Source organism: Helianthus annuus, chromosome 7, assembly GCF_002127325.2.
Source record: "Helianthus annuus cultivar XRQ/B chromosome 7, HanXRQr2.0-SUNRISE, whole genome shotgun sequence".
Classification (NCBI taxonomy): domain Eukaryota; kingdom Viridiplantae; phylum Streptophyta; class Magnoliopsida; order Asterales; family Asteraceae; genus Helianthus; species Helianthus annuus.
The window spans coordinates 143,539,998-143,564,014 of record NC_035439.2 but is presented as its reverse complement, the minus strand read 5'-3'; the positions used below and the strand labels follow the sequence as shown (position 1 = coordinate 143,564,014).

General features: G+C 38.3%; 3 protein-coding genes across 3 annotated transcripts in view; all 3 read right to left on the bottom strand.

Moving 5' to 3' along the window:
* LOC110869003 (pentatricopeptide repeat-containing protein At4g18975, chloroplastic) overlaps positions 1–24,017 on the bottom strand; it is a 59,655-nt gene that overhangs the window by 20,030 nt on the left and 15,608 nt on the right. The gene's annotated exons all lie outside the window — the stretch shown is intronic.
* On the bottom strand, positions 5,168–6,978 carry LOC110868999 (probable protein phosphatase 2C 25). Its single transcript, XM_022118284.2, has 4 exons — positions 6,569–6,978; positions 5,837–6,178; positions 5,590–5,769; positions 5,168–5,404 (listed from the first exon to the last, which is right to left on the bottom strand). The coding sequence occupies exons 1-4, from the start codon at positions 6,959–6,961 to the stop codon at positions 5,240–5,242; spliced, it is 1,080 nt and encodes a 359-aa protein (XP_021973976.1). The 5' UTR covers positions 6,962–6,978; the 3' UTR covers positions 5,168–5,239.
* On the bottom strand, positions 19,351–20,922 carry LOC110869001 (10 kDa late embryogenesis abundant protein-like). Its single transcript, XM_022118286.2, has 2 exons — positions 20,725–20,922; positions 19,351–19,699 (listed from the first exon to the last, which is right to left on the bottom strand). Exons 1-2 carry the CDS (start codon positions 20,867–20,869, stop codon positions 19,566–19,568), a joined length of 279 nt encoding a protein of 92 aa, XP_021973978.1. The 5' UTR covers positions 20,870–20,922; the 3' UTR covers positions 19,351–19,565.

Below are 24,017 nucleotides of genomic sequence, written 5' to 3'. Positions count from 1 at the left end.
GAACTAACTCCTTAACCACTTCAGCAAAACATGCTGTTCCATCGGGAGCATCACCACTCAACTGGATTGACCAGTCACACCCTTCATCCACTTGAACCACAAGTGCCCGGTTGGCTTGGTTGTTGACAGGCACTAATGTACGCTCATTGTTTCTGTTCTGGTTCTGCTGGTTGCCTTGGTTTCTGAAGGGGTTCTGGTTCCCGTGCTGTGCTGGCTTTGTACATTCCCTTTTAAAGTGACCCCGTTCACCACAGTTGAAGCATTTTACTGCCTGTTTATCGAACCCATACTTGGTGTCTTTCTTTCTTTCCAAGCTGGTTCTGCCAGTACTTTCCATCCAATCCTTTGCCCTTCTCACAGCACTAGCAAAGGCCCACTTGATATCCATCAAGTCCATCTCTTCCTTATCAATCTGCCGATAGTCTTCTTGTGTCAGATTAATGTTGTCAATCTGACCTTCTATTAACACACAGTACGCGCTCACTACAGTGTTAAGCAGCTCCATGTGTTCCTTTGCTACTTCTACACTGACCTTAGAGAAGCTTGAAGTGTCGAGCTGGACTGTATTTGGTTTTGATTGTTGACCAGCAGATGATGTTCCTCCATAACATGCGTGTTGCTGAGCAGGAGGAGGAGGAGGTGGTTGTATTGGATTTCCATACATGTCTGTGGTGGGAGGTGGCTTAACAGGAACTTGCACTGGATTGCCATACATATCCGTGCTTGTGACAAATGCCGTTTGAAGTGGAGCATGTGGACCGGTTCTTGCAGACGAAGAACTGGAAGTTCCATAATACATTTCTGGATTCTGTGGCAATGGAACTCTTTTTGCCTTTAATGTTTCCTCCTGATCCTTGTTTTCCAAAAGCTGCACGAAGTCGTTGATATTTGTAGTTCTCAACACTCCGTTATACTTCAGGATTTCCAAGAAACTACTCCATTGGGGAGGCAAAGCATCAGCAAACTTCTTCACCACTTCTGCTGTAGTTGTTGTTACTCCAAAATTGTTCAGCTCAGTAAGCAAGTGATAAAACCGGCTTGTCATGTCTCCCAAAGACTCCTTATCCATGCACGTGAAACAGTCAAATTCTTTCTTGAGCAAATCATGACGCAATTGGCGTGTTGCTTCATTCCCTACTCCTCTGGTTTTTAACCCGTCCCACAACTTCTTAGTCGTCTTGAAACTGACAAACTGGTGGTAGATATCCTTGCTCAACGCCTGAGTGAGAATGGCGTATGCTTTCTTTTCCAGATCATACGTTTTCTTTTGATCTTCAGGAAGATCGGCAAATGTAGCAGTATCTGAAGCAACAACTTCTATAGCTTGATCGAAATCTGTAGTGAACCGTATCCACAGTTCGGTGTTTTGACCAAGAACGTATGTACGGAATCTATCAACCCAGCCCGGATATTCGTTTAAGTGCATCAACTTTGGAGGTCGATTCAAACTTCCGGTTTCGCTTTCGCTCAATAGAATGCTTTGAATGCTCGGAGTTTGATTCGATACTAATGCCCATTGACTTGACGATATGGCATTTGCTTGTGAAGATGTTGATACCGGAGATTCGGCCCATGAAGGAGATAAACTTGTACTCGTGTACTTTCCAGTGTCTGGAGCCGGTGTACCCCACCATGAGGGAGTGGAACCTGAACTTGTATATTTTCCACTGTCTGGAGCCGGAGTTCCCACCAACTCGGATTCATCTTTGATAAGAAAAATAAATTCTATATCAATAGCCCGAAAGATGACAGCCAGCCGAAAGATCCTAGCTCGAAAGACAAGACAAACAGAAACTTGTTATATTTAAACAGACAAGAATTGAAAGATCAACACCTTGTTCGAAGGATCAACACTTGTTCGAAGGATCAACAGTGTTCGAAAGATCACTGTTGAATTTCGAACAATTGTTTTCGAAAGATTCACAATCACAATTGAAGGATCCTTATCTTTCGAACAAGGATTTCGAAAGATTCACAAGTGAAAGATCCTTATCTTTCGAATATATATCCTTCGAATAGATTCCCTGGATCGAAGGATAAGTCTCTGACTTCGAAGGATGGGTCGAAAGATAATTATCTATCGAAACTTCCTTGATCGAAAGATGATCTTTCGATGTCGAAGGATATCCTTCGATCGCTTCTGACACAGCTGACACTGAGATGACAGGTTGGTGAAAAAGGTGATGGGTTGGTAGTCAACTTTCGGCAAAAGGGTATGGTCGGACCTTACCTTTTCACCAAACAGGATTTGACAAATAAGATATTCCAAAAATGGAAAATCTTATCCAGAAAATCCGGTCACCGGAACACACCGGAATTTGGCCGGAAATCACCAAAGTTCTTAAACACAAGTTTTAAGTTACCCAACCCGCTTTTTAACACACCCGGTTGGTTTAGAACACGTTTTTGTGTTTATAAATGCAAGAAAACCACCAAAAACGGGTACTAAACCAAGTGTCCAAACACACCAAGAACTTGAACAAACCCGGTTTTTAACAAGGTAAAGAGCCTTAGCTCTGATACCACTTGTAGGTCCCTCGGAGGATGAGATTCAACCTTAACCTTGTTATGCTAACACACTAGCAAGTGCGGAATCCAAGCTAGTGTGCAAACCGAGTTGAAACAAGCACAAACACAACACACAAAGTTCACCGATTAACACCACTAGTATTAATACGAATGAAAGGTTCCGGTTACAAGCTCAATGTTTACAAATCAGTTTTGCAAACTCTCTAAGTGTGTGTGTTCTTGACAGAATGCTCTCCTATCTCTCGAGTGTCTATCTTTCTGTCTATGTGCATCTCTATCTCTAAGTGAACACACTGCATGGGTATTTATACCCAAACACAGCAAGTCTGTCCGAAGGATCATGTTGACTGCTCGATAGATGATCTATCGAGCATTCAGCTATCGAAGGATACATACATATACCTCGAAGGATGGTATATCCTTCGAGGTCCAACTGCATCTATCGAAGGTTAACTATCGAAGGTTAACTTTCGAGCATATCGAAGGATCTATATCATCCTTCGATGTCTCATCCTTCGAGACAGACAAAATATAACCATATTCAAACTGTTTGTCCAAGTCAAACCAGGAGGACGGTTGACTTGGTCAAACTTACATGACTAACAAGGACATCGTTTTACATCGTGACCGAATACAAACAAAGTACAGACACAAGTGCACCAACAATTACTATATTTTTTTGGTTAATGTCATGTCACTTGTATCATCACACAAACATAAAAAAACCTCAAATTATTTTTGTGCAGCTTTCAATGAGTTAGCAAATGATTTGGTTACAAAAATCTCAAAATATACATAATTTTTAACCCTTCTAAATTTTGAAATAAATAAACCAAAATAATATTTCCGGCAATTATCATCTCTATTTAACATATGTATGGGAGGCTTTGATGGTGTGCGGAGAGGACCTCCGCACAAGGCCCACAATTTCGAGTGGCATACGATTTAAAAAATCCGATACGTATATGTTATTTTTTTTAATAGTAAACACATACCACTTTCAATATAGGCCAATTTACATATTATTTTTTATGGTTTAGAATTTAGCTCACTTGAAATTAGGTTTATTAAGCCCAATACTGATTTGATCTTTTTTAAATAATAACAAAACATAACAGAATGACACATTTTTTCAATCTCGAATAGGGTGTACGTGAATTCTCAGAGACGCATACATTTAATGTATATACATGTTAAATATTAAAATGTTTTCCATTCAACTATATCACTATCCTAGACCAAAAGTACTAATTTGAGAAAGGGATATAAAATCAAAAGCATGAAAACTGAAAAGTTAAATACATTACTTTACAGCTAGTGGAGTGGCGAGCACCATCCGGTTGACCAGGTGTTTCATAAAATGGAAAATCACTATAATAAAAACTTATGAATAATTTCTTCAACAAAAATATTTAACAAAATTAACACTGAATTTTAGTTTTACAAAGATGTACTAATGAAAATATCAATTTGAAGAAGAAAAACAAGCGCTGACGGCTAAAGATCCTAAGCATAGTTAAGTTTTAGCCGACGCATAAAAACCATAAAAAATTCAATAGGGTCAACGAAAAAACAATCAAAACAATACATGTGTAAAGGGATAAAATTAGCCACTCTTTTAAGCTACATCGTAAAAAACGAATGCTAAACTTTAAAATTTTAAAAGGACAGCGAGTTAAATTTCAGCCCTGATAGGCGTTTATTTTTTCGTAAAAGAATAATAAAAATAAACCAAATGTGAAGCGTGTGTTAAAGTTTAGCTGCCTTGGTCGGTGCTTTAATTAATTTGGATAAGACTAAAAGTCACTGTTCATTTTGTTAATTTTTACGGCAATGTTTGCGAACTTTGTTTATCTAAATTATATTTTCTTATTGTTTTAAAAGTAAATTTCATTTCGTCCCTGACATTTGGCCATTTTTGTGACTTTTGTCCATTATGTGCTATTTTTATCCAAAAAATTTGAAATCTTGTCATTTTCATCTCTCAGGGCCATTTTTTTAGGGACGAAACCCGCAATAAACTGTCAAGAAAATCGTTTTAGATTAAGTAAATAAATTTGCACAAACAACCTAATGGACAATTTGACAAACTCCACGTGGATATATTGAGCTCAAATGGTACCCACTAATCAGGAATGACCCAAATATGCGCCCACGGCAGGTGTGACCAAAATGAGCCACCGGTGCAGGTATGACTGAATCCATGCAACCGGTCTGAACCTGGGCCCAACATGGTTGGGGGGTGGGTGTGGTCTTTTCCTTTCATATAAAGCTAATCAAAAGCGGCTGCTTTTGGATTTGAAGCGGCTAGTTGCATAGTTTTTGACATGTTCTCCACTGGATTTGTTTGTTTGACTCACCACATTCTTTTGATCTTCATGACCCCCAAAAACATTACTAAGTCAGTAAATTAAGGGGATACATTTATTTATTTGTTCAACTCAAATATTAAAGCACTTTATAATATACATTTCAAAATTGCACATCCTTCCATGCATCCACTTGTAGGAGAATTTTTACATGTGGTATATAGTTTTAGATACTATCTTTTATGTGTAATATTGGTGACTAATAATCCACTAAAAGAGTGACACAAGTAAAAAAAATTATTAATGGTTAACTTAATTCAGACTAGGAACAACAATGAAGAAGCATGAGTTAAACAATTGATGTTGCTTCACAAGAATTAGATTGAACTAATTTAATATGTTCATGAAATGAAATGAGGCAGTCGGATGACCATGACACTCTTGTCATCATAAGAACCCCTTGCCGCCGATAAGCTTACGAGCTTCTTACAAGCGGAAGTTAGATCAGGTTTCTTTGTTCCCACGCAAAAGGGACGAACAATGTCGATCGCTTCTTGGTTGTTCACCTGAAAAGGACACATCGGTATGTTAGTTACTTATGATTGTAATTTGTAAAAAAGATAGATTAGTTGAAGTTAGACTTAATAATTGTTATTATCTGTAACAGGTCAAACGAGTAAAGTAACCCCTTTGACCCACTCTTAATTATCGCGCGTTTTTTTTAGTTTTAAGTTGTTATCAAAGAAATTACCTTGTCCCATATCCCATCAGAAGCAAGGATCAAGAACTCGCATTCCGGTCTGATTTCTATTATTCTTGTTTCTGGTTCCGCGATCACCCATTTCTTGAGATGATTGTCTCCTATCCCTCTTGACACCGCAAGTGAACCTTGTATTCTCCAAACACCATTGCGACAATCAACATATCCACCCTATAAATCACAACATTTTAAAACATTTACATTTTCAAGAAGGAATGCTTCAATTCTTAATTCTTACCATTCTTTCGATTCTATCTTGTTCATCTTTCCTTGAAGGTTTATGATCAACAGTAACGGCTTCTGCCACTCCACCTCGGCTCATAACAGCGCGACAGTCACCCGCATTAGAGACTATAAGGCTGCCTTTGCGAATCAATGCCGTTACACAACAAGCACCACCATTCACATCTTCTTTTAAAAACTCCGAATCTGTTTCGAGATATCCCTCTCTAACAGCTTCTTTAGTTTCATCTTCACATGATTTGTTTGCTACTTTCGACATTATGTTTCTATGCAGATTTTTCGCTGCAAATTCCGCAGCCTTTGATCCACCATGGCCGTCAAAAACTCCAAAGAAAGCCTGTAATTAAAAAGACAAAAAATAAGTACTATAAGAGATATATCTAGAAATGATTGTATTAATGTAGTTATATATTTATTTTTATAATTATATATTTGTAATATCTTAGAATAAAGAGATTTTTAGGAGTTATCCTCTATGTTGAAAATACATTATTTCACCAACAATATTTGTAAAATCGGGCATATCGTATCACCAATATTGTCTGTTTTTCTAACCAGAAGATCACGAATTTGTTTTTATTTACCCTAATAGAGGAGGTAAATCATCCTAGTACTACTTCCACCCAGCACACTTAACTTGCCGTTCAAAAAAAAAAAAAAAATTCTTCCCAACCATCATTACACACAAAACGCGTTGTTGATATTTAACGATCAAATAAAGTTATACCTGTTTAGAATCTCCTTGGAAATCAACATCGGCGAAGTATCGATCCTCGATAAATCTTCTCTTCCCTCTTTTACAATACACACCATACTCCTCACCTTCCTCTTCCATCTCTGCCACATCATCATCCGGCTTAACAACCTCATCCACAAAACTTAACGGTACAAGCGGAATCTGAATCCTTGCCGGCCTCTTTCTCTTTGAAAGCAAAGAAGTAGACAAATTCGAATCACAACCGATAATCGGTCCTTCCTTGTATCCACTCGTATGATTTCGAACAGGAGTGGATGGAGATGATAGTGAATGAAGAGAGCGCGATGGTGATATCATCGGTTGACGAAACATCGGTGATGATGAGAACACCGGCGAATTTGTTACTACAACTGTACTGTGCATGTTATCAGACCCTAACAATAGCTTTGCTATGCGTAGAATTTATTCGTAAAATACTTGAAAATGAGAAAATTTGTGATTTAACTTAATTATGAATATGAATTTGGTGTTTGCTTTCTTCATGTGCATATATATACACACACATTGTCACACAATGACACAAAAGAGGGAGTTATAGAAAGCGATATTCAATTATTCATCAACGGTAACGGTTTAGATTGAAAGATGATATAAATTAATGAAAATATTTGTTATTTATATTCACGCGCTTCTTAATTACGTGTGAATCAGTAAGGTAGCGGTTCCGTTAATTATATGACTTAAAGTTGTAAGTTGTAGAGACGCGCTGGACATGTGTGGTGGGGGTAATATTCATGCATGGGGTTTGCATGAAAAGGTTATACATACAGGACCAGATCTTGTCAACGGTCAAAAACCTTTAAACATAAACTAAAAGCGCTAACATAAAACCTTTTTTTTTTTTTTTTTTGAAAAGTAAACTTCATTCACACCAAGCCGACCCAAACCGGGCCGACCCCAAACAACAAACAACTTACATATTTACAAAGGGCATCCATTCTTCCCATCTAATACCTTTATATCTAGATTTGTTAGAAAACCATAAGAAACCTAAGGCTTTAACTTCACTCAAAATCCTATCAATCCTGACCGGGATATTTTCGAAAATGAACTTATTTCTCGCGCGCCAGAGACACCAACAAACTAAGATGACGATTCCGTGAATAGCCTCCTTTTTTTTGACCGAAACTGAAAGAGTCTTATGGAGTTCGAGAAGATCTTGAATCGTGAATGCATAAATGAAAGGGATTTTGCACCATATACTAATACCGTTCCAAACAACCGCGGAAGTAGAACAAGCAGTGAACAGATGTTCAGCCGATTCATCAGCCGAGGAGCATAGTGGGCAACTTGAGACTTCGAAAAAAACGTTCCTTTTCCTTAAGGCGAGCCTAGTTGGGATTCTTTCTTTTTCCGCTCTCCAAATGTGAATGTTGCACTTATCCGGGAGCCAATCACACCATTCCATGACGAAATTATTGTCCGAGGTCCTAACAGAATTAAGCAAAGATTTGACCGATCGGACAGAGAAGCTACCGTCGTGCTGAGGGGACCAAGTCCACTTATCTGCTCTGTCAACTAACCGAACCTGCGCCACCAAATCGCTGAGCTGCAAAAATCGATCAGACAAGCCTAAAACCGCCAGGTCTTCCTTCCAGTTCCACGAGAATTGAGCATCCGACCCATTACTTATAACACGGTCAGCAACAATACATTTTTTAACAGCCTCCAAGCGAAAGAGATCCGAAAAAAGAACCTTGAGGGGCTGGTCCGTGATCCAAGAATCCAACCAGAACGATATACTGTTTCCATTCCCGATGTCTCCCTTAATGTGGTTTTTAAGAGCGAGGTCCCCAACTTTGACACAATTCAGCACCTTTACAATATTCTTCCAAACACCATTCAAGGATTTCTTAATCGGAAAACCATCCCACCCAACCCGAGTTGCGTGTAAGGCGTCGATAACCTTTCGCCATAAACTGTTGCTCTCCGTTTTAAACCGCCACCCCCACTTAGACAAAAGAGAAAGGTTAATATCGGAAAGCTTGTTGAGACCCAAACCTCCCTCTTTTTTAGGCGTCGACACCAATCCCCATTTAACCCAGTGCATCTTTTTTTCTTCAGTCGATCCTCCCCATAAAAACTTCTTCACCATTGACTCTAAATCTGAGATAACCTTCTTCGGGGCTTTGTACAAAGAGAAGTAATAGCACGGCAAACTTTCCAACACGGATTTGATAATAACAACCCTTCCACCAATCGAGAGCAGATGAGATTTCCAACTAGCCAGCCGATTGCGAAAGATATCGTACACCGGTTGCCAATTGGTGATCCGATTCATGTTCGCCCCAACCTTTAGACCAAGGTATTTAAAAGGAAAAAAATCTGACTTACAACCCACCACATTAGCCATTTCTGAAACTTCGTTCGATTCCACGCCGATACCATAAAGGTTGGACTTGTCAATGTTGATTTTAAGGCCTGAACAAATGTAGAAACAACGCAACACTCTCACAATATTAACCACTTCAGATTTTGCCCATTCACCCATAACAATAGAATCGTCCGCGTAAAGAAGATGGGACAAGGACGGCCCTTCGTTAGGAGTGACAATGCCATTTATTAATTCAGCATTTTTGGCACTATTGATCATACACGACAAAGCCTCCATAACCACTAGAAAAAGGAAGGGCGAGAGCGGATCTCCCTGCCTCATACCCTTACCACATCTGAATAAAAACGTAGGCGCCCCGTTAACAAGGACCGACGAAGACGCAGATTTGAGAATACCCCTTATCCACTTACACCACCGCTCCGGAAATCCCATTTGGGATAAAATACTTAACACAAAGTTCCAATTTACGTTATCGTACGCTTTTTCGAAATCTATCTTAAGAAAAAACGCTTTCTTCTTACTCTTTTTAATCCAAGAAATGATCTCATTGATGATTAGGGGACCGTCTAGGATGTACCTGCCTTTAAGGAAAGCCGATTGGGAGTCCGAAATAACACCCTCCAGGACCAATCTCATCCTATTCGCCAAAGCTTTAGAGATCGCCTTACTAATCACTCCGATCAAATTGATTGGCCTATAGTTATTGAGCGACACCGGGTCCGGAATTTTGGCAATTAGAGCAATGAAAGACGCACCACAACCATCACTAATATCACCATGATTGAAAAACCAATCAAAAATTCTATTAAAATCCTCTTTGAAAATTTCCCAAAAGTGTTTAATGAATCTGAAGTTAAACCCATCCGGGCCAGGGGCCCGATCGTCACCGCATTCGAACACAGCATTTTTGATTTCAGTCTCAGAAAACGGCTCAACTAACATATTACCTTCCTCTATAGAAATCCTTTTAATATTATTGCACTGTAACGGCGGCCTTTGCATATTGCTTTCTTTGAATTTGTCCCGGAAAAAATTAAAGATCTCTTTTTTAACTCTAACCGGTTTGGTGCACCACTCCCCCTCGATAGAAAGGCCATGGATGTTGTTCGATGCTTTCCTATTGTTGACCATAGCGTGAAAAAATTTTGAGTTCTCGTCACCGTCAATGGCCCACTTTAATCGCGCTTTTTGTTTAATGTCTGCTCTTTTTCTGTCGTCGATCTCTTTAATAATTTTCCTATTTTCCGACAAAACCCATTTTTCTTCTTCCGAAAGCTCCCTCAATTCCATTTCTAATTCCAATTTTTCCATCTCAGAAAGAGCCAAAGATTCACTTTCCCTCTCCTTTTCCAAGAACTCATCTCTCCATGCTTTAAGAGCCTCCCTGATCCGAGCAAATTTGGTCATAAGGAAGGAATCAGGAGGGTCAAAATGCTGCATACCCTCAACTGCCGCTTGAACAGACTCCTCAAATCCTTGCTTCCCAATCCAAGAATTGTAGACTCTAAACGGCCGAGGGCCGTAATTAAGACTGACCAACTCTAAAAAAATAGGGCAGTGATCGGAAAAACGATTGGACACCGCTCTAACACATGCGGAGGGCCACTTATTAAAAAAATCCGGGCACACCAAGAAACGGTCTAACTTGCTTAGTTTCTTACCATTCTCTCTTATGCACGTAAATTTCCTTCCTTGCATCGGATACTCAATCAACCCGTTATCATCAATAAAGTTATTAAAGTTTGAAGCACACACCGGTTTGAATTTCGAACGCTTCCTTTCTTCACTATATCTGACCGCGTTAAAATCCCCAACAATAACCCACTTCCCCAGCGAGTGGTCAATAATGTTCGAGAGCTCTCCCCATAACTGCAGTTTTGACGCCGTATTTTGGGGAGCATACACATTGATAAGATTGATCGGCTCCCCGCTTCCGACCACCGAACCCTTTAACAAAATATAATATCTCTGTTGAATACTGGACTCCAGCTTGAAGATCTTAGGATCCCAAATCCAAACTAGACCGCCCGATAAACCCTCCGAAGCCGAACAAACATATTCAAAATTATTGTTGCCCCAATATTTCGAAATCAAAGATCTTTGAACAGAATTGACCATAGTTTCTTGAAAAGCAATCATACTGATTTTGTTAGACACCCGTAAATTCCTGACCCAAACAGCTTTCGCCTCCCCAGCAATACCCCTAAGATTAAGAGACATGAAATTCATGGTTCCACAACATTCATTCCTTCCTTCCTGACAGTCTCATTAACCAGATCAATGTGGTTTCCCAAATCAACTCCCACAACTTTTCCCAAATTTATCGTATCCCTGACTTCTTCGTGAAAAGACATAGAATGATTATCACTTACCTCAAAGTTCTGTTGGTCGCCCCTGTCTTCCGATCTCGAAGCACCGGCTACTGGGTTCTGAGATAAAGAATCCGTATGAACTTGACGAGCCTGATCGACCTCATGCCCCATGATCCGATTCGTACTAGCTTCGCTCCCGTCACTCTTCGAAGGGGAGTTCTGGCAGCTGACTCCAGCGACATAATTCAGATCAAAAGAGAATTCCTGGTTTTCCCTAATACGCTTCCTTGGCCTTGGATCCGAAGATGGGCTAGCATTGGGCCCACATGCTTGTTTTTTGCTCCTGGGCCTATGCCTTCTAACTTGTAAAGTGGGCCTACCCATATTAAAATAATTACCATTGAAAGAAGAACAATTAACCTCCTTGGGAACCCAATGGTCCCCACCACGATTATCCGGTTCCCCTCCTTCCTTGGAATTGGGAGCACCATTATTCCCACATGCATCGACACACTTATCCAGACCTGAACCGCCGCCATTAAACAAAGCATCCGACTGTTGGTATTCCGTCGCCGGAGGATGACCATCCGGCACCTCATTCCCGTCCCTGACATCTTCCGATCTCACCGGAACTCCCTCTTCTTCTTCGTCCGAACTTTCCTCTCCCTCTATACCATCCTCTACGTTCTGACCTGCCTGCTCGTCCATTACATGCACCTTCTTCACCCTTTCCTCTTCAAACATACAGTCAGGAATCCAGTCTTCAGATTCTTCCGATACCCAAATCTTGAATTTCTTATTTTTCCAAACGATTGAAACCGATTCAGAGATTCTAGCTCCTTGATCCACCAACACACCGACTACAGAAAAAGAAAGATCCCAATCCTCAGGAGAGAGTTGAGACCCCTTAATGACTTTCCCGAACAAGGAAGCAGTGTCATTGAAAACTTTGTTTTCAGCCAAGTGAAGAGGAACACCGTAAATTTTCAGCCAGGCCAATCTCTCATAAGCCAACGTCTGACCGGACCAAATATCAAGACAATCGAACCATTCCTTCCAAAGGTTGACATTCAGAACTAATACAGACGCATCAATGTCATCCTCCAGAGATATCATCATGTTAAGGCCCCCGAGATAAAAAAGTTTGAAACCGTTAATACCAGCCGAGTTGAGGTTAACCTTCAGGTTGATCAGACTCTCAACGTCCTTGGCTCTTCCCACCACCGCTCTGCCTTGCATGTCGAAGAATGCACTTGTCTCACTGTGAACTTCCACCGTCTTATCATTACCTAGCTCAGGGACGTCCAGTTTCGAACTCGTGTTAACATTGTTCATCAAGGCCGCTGAAAACGAACAGCCACTCCTTAAAAAAGCATCCTTCCTGTGACCTTCCATATTCAAGTCTCCCTGTCTCGAGAAAGAATGTGGCTTCTCTGCAGGGCGGCGATGCTCCTCCCCCATGTCATTCTCCCTGGCAAATCTAGCGATGTTAATCTTGAGTTTATAACCTCCCAAGCTGAGGCCCTGAAGGTTCCGTTCCATTTCTTTCCAGTCCTTAACCCCCTTAAAGCTGACAAAGCCAAACTTCAGCCCTTCTTTAGATCTCTTCCTAGCAATGAAAGAGCCGGCAATCTCACCGTAGTTGCCCAGAAAGGTGGCCAAATCCCATGGACGACATCCATCGGGGATGTTTGCCACATAAAACTTAGTTATCCTTACAGCCATAGACCAAGAAAGAAGGAAGAAGACGAAGAAACCGTAGCCGCAAAATCTGTCGCGAATGGATATGTCCGAAAGCCAATCTAGGATGAAAGGTAAAATCCAGGAACACAAACTCAGTGTGTACCGATAAGACCTCGCATGCTAGGTGATTTACGTCGACATCGTCGAGCAAACAGGAAGCCGGCCGGTCAGAGAGAACTATACATGTAAAATCCTTCAAAGCAATTAGCTTACATATTGTGGTTGCTAACATAAAACCTCATCCTCTCCTTTTGTTTTCCACTTTTTTCTTTCTTTTTTTTTTAAATAAAAGATATTATTGATGCTAGAAAGTAAATTATACTATAAATTAATTATTGTCTTTTGATGCGTTGCAATGGTGGTTATGTGGTGGCAGTTAGTCATAAGATCGGGTCAATGATGTGGTAATTTGTTGAATAACCGGCATCATCCAAATTGACCACAGATTGGTCAAAAAATGGCGTTGACAATTTCTATGGCCCAACTAGTTTGATATGGTTCCAAAATTTGTGATTTTGTACGTATTCCCCAACATTTCGGCTGCCTCTAAATTGGCATCCACTTGTTTCATTTGTTCTTGATAAAAGTCTACTAATCGCATTATCATGTTCAAATCAGATTTTTTTTTTCTTCGGTTTATATTTCACTAAAAAACTTGTCAAGTTACATCAAAACAGAAGGTAGACGGGCAACAAGCTGCGTCGCCACCCCTTTCTGAATTACAAACACTAACCTTACAAAGACAAACCCAACAATTGCTGTGGATGACCTGTTGGACCCTAGTCAAGAAATGGATAGCTTCTGGCGCTAGGGAGCCAAATGTATCAAAAGCAAAAGGGACCCAATCGAGATTTTTTTATAGTGTCATGAACATTTCCTTTAGAACAATATACGCTTATACTTTGAGCATAAATCAGTAAGTATCATTATGTAAAGTTAAAACAACAATCTTATCGTATTCGACATTTTCTTGGCGCGACGTGTAGTTTTCAATTGATGCTTTAGTTTTACGAAGGTTTTCGAAGCTAGCCATTCTCGCAAGAAGAGGATGCAATTTTTATCTTAGTTAAATACATATCTACAAGGGTTTATGATATGCACTTGCATACTCTTGTAATAATTATTATAAGCGTTTGAGTTGTTGGTTGATTAAGTATCTTCTTAGCTTATATGTGGTTCAGTGTAATTCAAATATGGAATCCACAACCTTTATCTTGACCTCGTTTTGTAATTGTTTGAAAAATTAGTTATTAAAAAATAAGAGGACGATCAAATGAGAAGAAAATTATTGAAAGAAGAAAGGACATACTAGTAAAATACTAATTTATTTATAACTCATCTCATTATTTTTCTCTTTAATTAATTATTCAACTAACCATTAATTATCCTACATATAATCTACAAAACCTACACATATGAAAAATTTCGTACATATACCCTGCACATTATATAATTTTATTCTAGACACGTCGAAATTTATCCTACACACTTCGAAATATATCCTACACAACTCGTAATTTATCCTACACACCTAGTAATTTATTCTACACTTTAAATTAAGTTATTTTTAATTTGAAAAAATACATATATTTTGAAAAGGAGTTATACAACTTTAACTTATTTAGTTATTAAAGATGAAAAATACAAATTAATAATCTATGTAAATTTACCAATATACCCTTATAACAAAACTAAATGCAAATATTAAATAAAGTAAAATGAAACATTCTTATTGATTAAAACTTTCTTTTTTCTTAAAAAAAATTCTTTCCAATTGAACTCTCTACAAAAAATATATATAAACACATATAAACTCTAGCTTTACCACTAAAGTCTCTTTCTGGTTAATGACTATTTAATTAAATTAATCGTTTGACTGTTGAAGGAGTAAAGTGTGATACAAGAATAGTACAAGTTCAATATAAAATTCATAATTCAATATTGAACAAATTAAGCCCGTGAGTTTGGTCGTACTCAAAATGTCATGAGTATGGGCCTATTCGTTTTTGTTATATAGAAACCCAATCAAAATCCGGCATCAAAGGTGACGATTGAAAAGGTCCTTGAGATTTGAACAACTTGTCATACATGTTCTTCCATTCCTAGACTTTTCTAATAAAAAACTAGTTCAAAATGGGTTTCTATATTTTATGTTTAAGGTTTGAATTTACATAACACTAAAGAAGAAAAATAATAAATATAAATCAATTTGTTTATATTTTGTAGCGATTACTCAGATAGTACTCGGCCTCTGAGACCTTGTTTTAAGACAATGGTAGGTTGTATTAAGCGGGTTCAATTAAACATTAGGTGGATAGATAGCAATAAATATTTAGAAGTTTAATATAATATTTTAAACTTACGCAAAAAGTATCAAATAGTTATTACAATTTTTTAATTGGGTAAAGATTATTAGGCTCACAAGTCGCAATGGTTACAATGGGCGTCCCTGGTTGTCACGGGATAAACCAATCCACCTCGCTCTTGATTTGGGTCACTAGTTTCGTCCTGTCAAGACTCATCCGAAAAGCGGTAACAGCTCTCGACCAGTGGTGTGTTTGCCAGATAGACGTCTGCTAAGCACACACACCTTAATCCACTTAGATGGTCCTTGGTAAAATCCCAGACTAGCTAGTAAACCCAAGCAAAACGCCCTTTGAAGATTTGGCTCGTAACACAATTGCTACTTAATTATACAAGTTGGTTATTGGGCAAAAGAACTTTGCCTCACAATAGTTATTTATCGGGTAAAAGAATATTGGGCTGTCAAGAGATTTGGTAAAAGTTGGTACACGGGTCGGTAACTTAGTTATTGGGTAAAAGAATATTGGGCTTACAATTGTTACTTACTAGGTTAGTAACCCGTGTATTACACGGATTGAACAACAAAAATGATGAAATTAATAAAATTGTAACGCAAGTTGAATGGTCATAGAAATAACAAACATAAATTCAAAAGGATCGTACCAATAACAAACATAAACTAAAAGTATTAAATTTTGGGAATGTAAAACAAAATTATGAGATTAGATACAACTCAAAATTGGCATAAATAAAAACTTCTATTAAAAAAACAATAAGTTAAAAAAAGTAATGGTAACACCTATAACTTACAAATCTCGAAAGACTTCTTTGTATACAACATTTGTTGTTTTGTTGGTAACTTTACCATCTTTATCTAAAATTAATAACCTTAACCCTTCTCTACTTTTGACTCTGGATAACGCAACATACAATTGACCATGTGTGAAAACTGGTTGTCTCAGAAACAAACCAACCTTCGACAGTGACTGCCCTTGACTCTTATTTATTGTCATTGCAAAACATACGGCAAGCGGAAATTGTCTTCTTCGAAACTTGAAATGAATTCTTTTGTCTGAAGGTGTCAAACTCATTCTTGGAATATAAATACGATGGCCAATGTTACTTCCAGATATGATTCGCGCTTCTATAACACGATTACCCAATGACAACACCTGCAGTCTAGATCCATTACATAAACCACTTTTCTGATCAATATTTCTTAGCAGTATCACAGGAATCCCGACTTTTACCTTTTGAGTTTGTAGCTTTCGAGTAACACATCAAGGTCACTGATGAGAGTAACTTTATTTAAAGTCATTGAACTGTGGATGTTAAAAAAAGTAAATTAATGAAGCATGTTGGACAATAAAACGATAAAATTCATAAAATTGTATCACGGGTTGAATAATCATACCAATAAGAAACACAAATTCAAAATGATTGTACCAATAACAAACATAAATTTAAAAACTATAAAAACCCGAAATCACATCGATTTCAATTTTTAGCCTGTTATCAGTGATTCATGAATACACATTAACCACCCTACCAAATAATATGACGGTAACGTTCTTGTGTCGAATTATATCAACTTCCCAAACAACACGAAGAATGGAATCTTTTGGACCAAAAGTGTAGTATGTAAACCAATTTGTAAGCAGTTGAACATATGATAAGAACGAAACATATGATTTACTAATGTCATTATATGCCACGAACATAGAGCTTATACGCTCTAACTGTAAACAACCTCTACTGCAAAATACAACAAGAAGAGCACTCTTAGATTACAGAAACAAATGTGGTAGGGGGAAATGGGGGACAAATCAAAAGCCGAACCACCACAACATGCAATATTGTTCACTGGAGAATATTATCAAACAGTTGGTGAACCAAATTATCATACACGGTTGTATCACAGTACGAACGAAAATAAAAGAAGATCTGAAAGCTGATCAAATAAAATAAAAAACTAACCTGAAATTGAAGCTAATACTCGCAATTGAGAGAAGCCGTATGCAGTGGAGAATTAGATAGTAACACCGATCACATATATATAACTCCATTAGCGGGATTAAAAGCTGAAGAATGTGGATTTGAATTTGAAATGTATCTGTAACCAAAATCGATGAAAAAGAGGAACACCTTAATCCGAAGAAGTCGACCGCAGGATTCAATTTTACTATTACATTTATGATTGAGGAGTGATTGTTGGCCCTAACTCTCCGATTAAGAATGCCAAAGGGGAAGTGGGGAGTCAAAGGGGAAGATGCTCTGAAGAATAGAAAAGTATACTATTAAAATTAAAATTTTAACTTTTGATAGGGGTATTGTGGAATTTATGTATATTAAAATTAAAATTTTAGAATGTATAAAAATATTTTTTGTTTGAACTACTTTTTGGTACGGGTATTGTGTGGAACACAATATATTAACATATTAAAATTAAGATTATGATAAAGTTTACTGAAGAATAGAAAAGGTCAAAGGAATATGCTTCACCGAATATGGTTTATGGATTTTTTTATTTATGTGTAATATTAATATGAACTCCTAAAATGACGTAAAGAATAGATGTGAATAATGGTTGCCAACAATTTTCCTTATTTTTAGGAATTGATTTAATAAATGTTGAGATAATAATTAGATTATTAAATAAAAAAATGTAAAAATTCTAGAAAATTTTCCCTCCAAATTTATGGATTGTCAAGGGTGCCAAGTGGCAACCCAAGATCTTTATTTATTAGAATAGGATAGATAGGGTAAAAGGACAATGGACTCCCAATTCTGGGAACCATAACATGATTGAATTAAACCGGGGGAAAGTTATCAGAATTAGTGGCGCACAAAAAACCCGAACCCAGACCCGGACCCGAAAAAAAACCCGGAACCGGGTATTATAAAACCCGGGTTTTTTATACCCGAAACCGAACCCGACCCTACCCGTAGGGTAGGGACCGGGTATGCATATTTGATCTAAAACCCGAACCCAGAACCGGTTTTTTTTTATACCCGGTTTATACCCGAAACCCGGTTTTATAAATACCCGAACCCGTAACCGGGTTTTATAAATACTCGGAACCGGTTTTTAAAAAAACCTGATTTTGATGTAATCTTGTTTAATTATGTATGCATTAAGATTTCTAGTTCTTATGATTTAACAAAATTATGTATGCACTTTAATGTAATCTTGTTTAAATATTAGGTTTCTAATGATATTTGCCACCGCTACTTAATTATTTAGTATATTTCATTACAAGTGGAAACAAATATGCCAATATATGTTGGCCCTTCTATTTTTTTTGTTTGTTTAATATCATTATTAGTTTTTGTATTTAATAAATTGTGCCTCTGTTTATAAAGTTCAAGAATAACCACATGAAGAACTATAAATTGTGCCTCTGTTTATAAATTGTGCCTCTGTTTATCAATAGATTTGATGTCTATGTATGAGAGTTATGTTTGATACCCGATGAATACCCGAACCGGACCCGAACCCGGAAATTGGGTATTATAATACCCGGGTTTTATAAAACCCGACCCGAACCCGGTATACAGGGTATACATTTTTGGTAGAAAACCCGACCCGGACCCGACCCGGTTTTAAAAAAACCCGATCCTACCCGAACCCGATCCTACCCGAAACCCGTTTTTTAAAAAAAAACCCGATTTGTGCACCACTAATCAGAATAGGCATGTTCACTAGACACGTGTCGTCCGGGCGAAGATCGCGCAACACAGGAGATGAAGGGTTATTCAAAAAGGTCGAGTCGAGACTATTTTCATAATTCTATTGATCAAAGAGGCTATTTTGGTGCTTTTCTCATTAAACCGGTTATTTATTTATTGGCTCCTAATACTTACTTATTTTTATTTATTCGGTAAAAGAATATTGTTGTCACAATAGTTGTTACAGCATAACCGGCTATTATTTATTGGCTCACTTACTTATTGCCTTATTGGGCAATAGTCACATAATAAGCTTGTATGGAAAAATATAAGTTGCTTATTATTGTCATCCGTACACATTTTGTAAACTCTAGCCGAAAGAAAAGATAGATAGATAAAACTTGTACTTACCATTATATCAACATATGCAAATCACATCACATCATCATAGGACTACTAGTCGTACATGCACTAAAGAAGATACCAAAACGACCAACAAAACATGAAACACGAGCTAAACCATACTACAGGTACATACACATATATAAAACATGGAAATTAACATCATCGTACATGCAAACACCATCACACCACTATTGACTATCTAGTCCTCCTCCTCCTCCTCCTCTCGCTCACCAGCCGACTTGTCACCGGTGGTCTGACCGCCCTTTTTCCCCATCTCCTTGTACCCTTCAGTTCCCAGCTGGTCTTTCCTCGTTTGTCCTCCCTTGCTCCGCCCTTCACCACCACCAAACACAAAATTAAGTACATGCATATATTATTATGCATCACTACAACTATAAAATAAACTAATGTGAATTCGCAAAAAAGCTACTGAAAGGGTGGACTCTACCCACACCGTCATAGCTAGGGGCGTAGGTTAGAAGAGGGGGGAGGGGGTGTGTGCCAGACCCGAACTTTTCGCTCAGGTATGTAGCTTTCGTATAGAATTTTTTGAGTATACACGTTTTCGACCCCCGTTCTATAGAAATTTTTGGGTATAAACGTTTTCGACCCCCAATCGGAGATCTCAAGCTTCGCCACTAGTCGTAGAACGACGGGTTTGCGCTTGAATCAAACTGCGGCCGTTTGAGGTACTTTATGTTAAATCACGAGCTCCGATACTTCATCTTAAATCATGGCCCCCTTGTAGGTGTTAAAAAAATCGGTTTATGACCGAAACCGGTTTTTTTTTACCGCTTTTTTTTTAAATCATGGCCCCCTTGTAGGTGTTAAAAAAATCGGTTTATGACCGAAACCGGTTTTTTTACCGCTTCTTTAAAAAAAAAAAAAAAACCAGTTTTAACCCGAACCGAACTGGCGGTTTGCATACCGGTTAGTATTATTGATCTTCAAAACCAGTTTAAAAAAACGTTTTTTGTCCCATACCGTTTCTTTTTTGAAAAAGAAAAAGAAACCAGTTTCAACCCGAACTGGCAGTTTGCATACCGGTTAGTATTACTGATCTTCAAAACCAGTTAAAAAAACGTTTTTTGTCCCAAATCGCTTACCGAATCTACTAGTACCAGTTCGACTGCCCACCATGTAAAACCAGTTAAAAACCGAACCGCTATTTTAGAAACCATTTCCGGTCCGGTTAAAACCGGACCCTTTTTTAAAGGGATTTGTACACCTCTAGGCCCCTTAATCTTATTCAAATATGTATGTCAAATCATGGGCCCCTAAATATTCGGGTTGCCGTTTGCTAAATATCAAACGGCCATCCCCAATACGTATGTAAATTTAACTAAATAAGCATATACCTTCAGCAAGACGTTCTTGAGCCTCAAGAGATTTGCCACGAGTACCACCCGGAACAACGGTCTCGCCTTTAGCTGCTCGTTGGTCGAGATCCTTCTTCTCCTGTTCCGGAATTTTGCGTGTTTGTTGTCCCTGTTGTGATGCCATTTTGTTCACTCTTTTAACTTAAGTTGTTAAGTTGTGTTGTACAATTGAGGGTGCTAACATGCATGTAATTTTGGTGAATATATATAGTACATAAGTATGTGTATAGTAGAGAAGATACTAGCATGCATGTTGGCACGTGGTATGATGACGTGGTGGTAAGGGTGACGAAGTGGGTTTTGGAGATACACGTGTCCTCACCTTAAGTCGTTAGGTTGTAGCTATCTCAGATAGTCTGCAATAGAGTGACATGCAGTATAGGCAGAAGATAAGGGTGTAAAGGTTGGAAGCGGTAAGGGGTTGCGGTAAGCCCTTTTGTCGCTTGGGGAACACCACCGCTCACATAAGAGGGTGTAAGGAGTGGTTAAACAATTGAGAGTGGCAAACTAAAAAATCAACCAATGAGAGTGTGCCACGTCAATCAGAGAAAAATGTTTAAACTTTGGTGAAAAGTGTTGGCAATGGTTTAGACATTTAGTGAAGTGGTAAACTTTTTAAATAAAAAAAAGGAAAAAAATGTGATTAGTTGAGATTGGAATGGACCCCACCTCACACTACCCTCCTCTCTCTTCTTCCTCCTTCGCCGCATCGGCAAACAATCACCGAAATGGTGAAACTTTGATCGGCAAAGTTTATTGGCATTGGTTTGCCGACCCCCACTCCGTATCCCCTAATTTGTCGTGTGGGTATGGTTCAAAGCAAGGTCGGTTTAACCATTTTGGTGGCCTAAAGCAAATTAAAAATTTGAGCCTTTTTTTAAAAAAACAAAAGGCAAAACATAACAAAAGATTTATTGTTGGCGAAGTTAATTTATTTTTTTATTTTTTATTTTGGAATTATATATATTTTTTTGTACATATAAAGATAAATTCAACTTAACCTAAATATCATATATAATTTTTTTAAGTTAGAGTCCCTATTGATTTAGAGGCCTAAAGCCCAAGCCTCAAAATTCTTAGGCTTGGGCCGGCCCTGGTTCAAAGCAGGGGATATATGCCACATGCGGGGACTTGATTGTTTGGCTTGATTTGACCGTTGGGGACTTGACCGTTGTGCTTTAAACGGCTATATGACCGTTTATGGTTTAAAAAAAAACATTAAATACCTTTATAATTATAACATTCCATTTTACCATGTTAAACATTCCATTTTTCACCCAATTTACCAATTCAGATGCATACCATGGATAGACAAAACAAGGGTCATGAAAAGAAAAAAGTATCGGATTCCGGTTCGAATGCGAGGGGGCGCGGCTCGCAAAGTAGACGAGGTGGATCTATTGTGTACCAACCCAACTTCCCACCACATTTTTTCCACAAACGGGTTTTTACAACACCCAACCCCAACCCAACTATCCACCACAGTTTTTTTCATTACCACAAAGTCCCACGATGGTTGCACCGGGTGTGTACGAGTATCCTACGGAAGCCCAAAACGCTTTTGACCCGTTTGCTTATCGGAGTCCACCGTCTCAATATCCAAGAGATAATGTTAAACACATGCTTCTCATATACGATGACAACGAAGATGAATAATTTGTACTCGATACTCAACACTTAGACGAAGATGAAGAAGTCGACGAAGAGGAAAACCTTGAAGGTGAAGAAGAAGTTGAACATGAAGGGAAAGGAAAAGGGGGTAGGGCGGATCCGCAAAGATGGAAGAAAAAACAAGAAGAGGGTTTAGCGATGGTGTATGTGCATTGTAGTCTTAACAAGAAAAAAGGAAATGCCCAAAAATCGAAAGGTTTTTAGAAGAAAGTTCTCACACACTACAATGCAACCGTTGGAGGAAGCTCACGGACCGTTCATCAAGTCTGTCCGAAATGGAAAGCTATGCAAGCAAAGTTGAACTTATTCAACGGTTTTTTGCATCAAGCTGTATAATTTTTTACGTTTACATACTTTTTATTTTTTACCCTAAAATATATTCTTATTTTTACATTAATATAATTTATATTTTTATTATAGGATCGTTTACGTTCTAGCGGAAGTGACGATGCTCATGTTATGAAACAAGCGCTAAAAGATTACCAAAAACAACATTCAGGTGGCTTTTCTCATATTGAGGCGTGGGAGGTGGTAAGAAAGCATGAGAAATGGGCCCCAGTACCATTGGTGGGTGAGGATAGTGGTAGTTCGGGGAAAAAAAGAGAGTCATCGGATTCGGGTAACTACCCTAGTGATATACCCGACATAAACGTAGACCCATCTCCAACAAGGCAAAAAAAGAAAGAGAAAAAAGATAAAGGACCCGCAACGTCGAGCGAAAGGTCAGTTGGTATGTCCGACAAGCTCCAAGAATACAAATTTATGAAACAAGAGTTAGTGGAAATCAAAAAGAAACGGGAGGAAAAATATATCGAGTTGGCGGATGAACATCGAGAGATGTTGAGATCAATTAGGTTTGATAAGGATCTGGAGACGTTTAACAGGTCATACAACAATGTTCCACCGGGGATGTTGGAAATCACACTAGCCCGAGAACGCGAGTTCGAAAAAAATATGGATGGCCATGTAGTTTCTAAATTTTTTATGGTTTTATTTTTTTAGTAGGTTTAATTTTATGTAATATTTTTTTAGTTTAGTTAATGTAATTTTAGTTAGTTTAATTTAATGTTTTTTAATTTAATGTACTTTTATTTTGTTAAAATTATGTTTCATTTATTAATTAGGTAGTTTAACAAAATTTGTTTACCCCATGGCATGAGGGGAAACCATCTCTTACGATTTTTGGGTAATAGGAGAAGAGAGGAAGTGACATGGCACATTATGATTGGGTGAGTGAAAAATTTCCTCATATTATGACACCCCTTACACCCTAAGGCTATAGGGTGTGGTTGGAGCCCCATGGGGCTTTATCAAGTCCACGTAGGATCCACGTAGATCCACGTCAGCGATGGAGCACCCCTTTAATTTGTAGGGTGTGGATGAAGTCCCCCTATTAACAAAATTAAAAAAAAAATTGATTGGTTTACAAGTTGTGGGCCCCACCTGAACACTTTAACCTTCTCGTTACCATGCTAGCGCCTCACCTATGGCGCCCCCCTCTTAAAATGAAGGGTGTGGTGATGGAGCCCTTAAGGGCGCTATAGTGGCTGAGTTGGCAGGGGTGGCGCCACCACACCCTCTAGCCTAATGAAACAATGTGT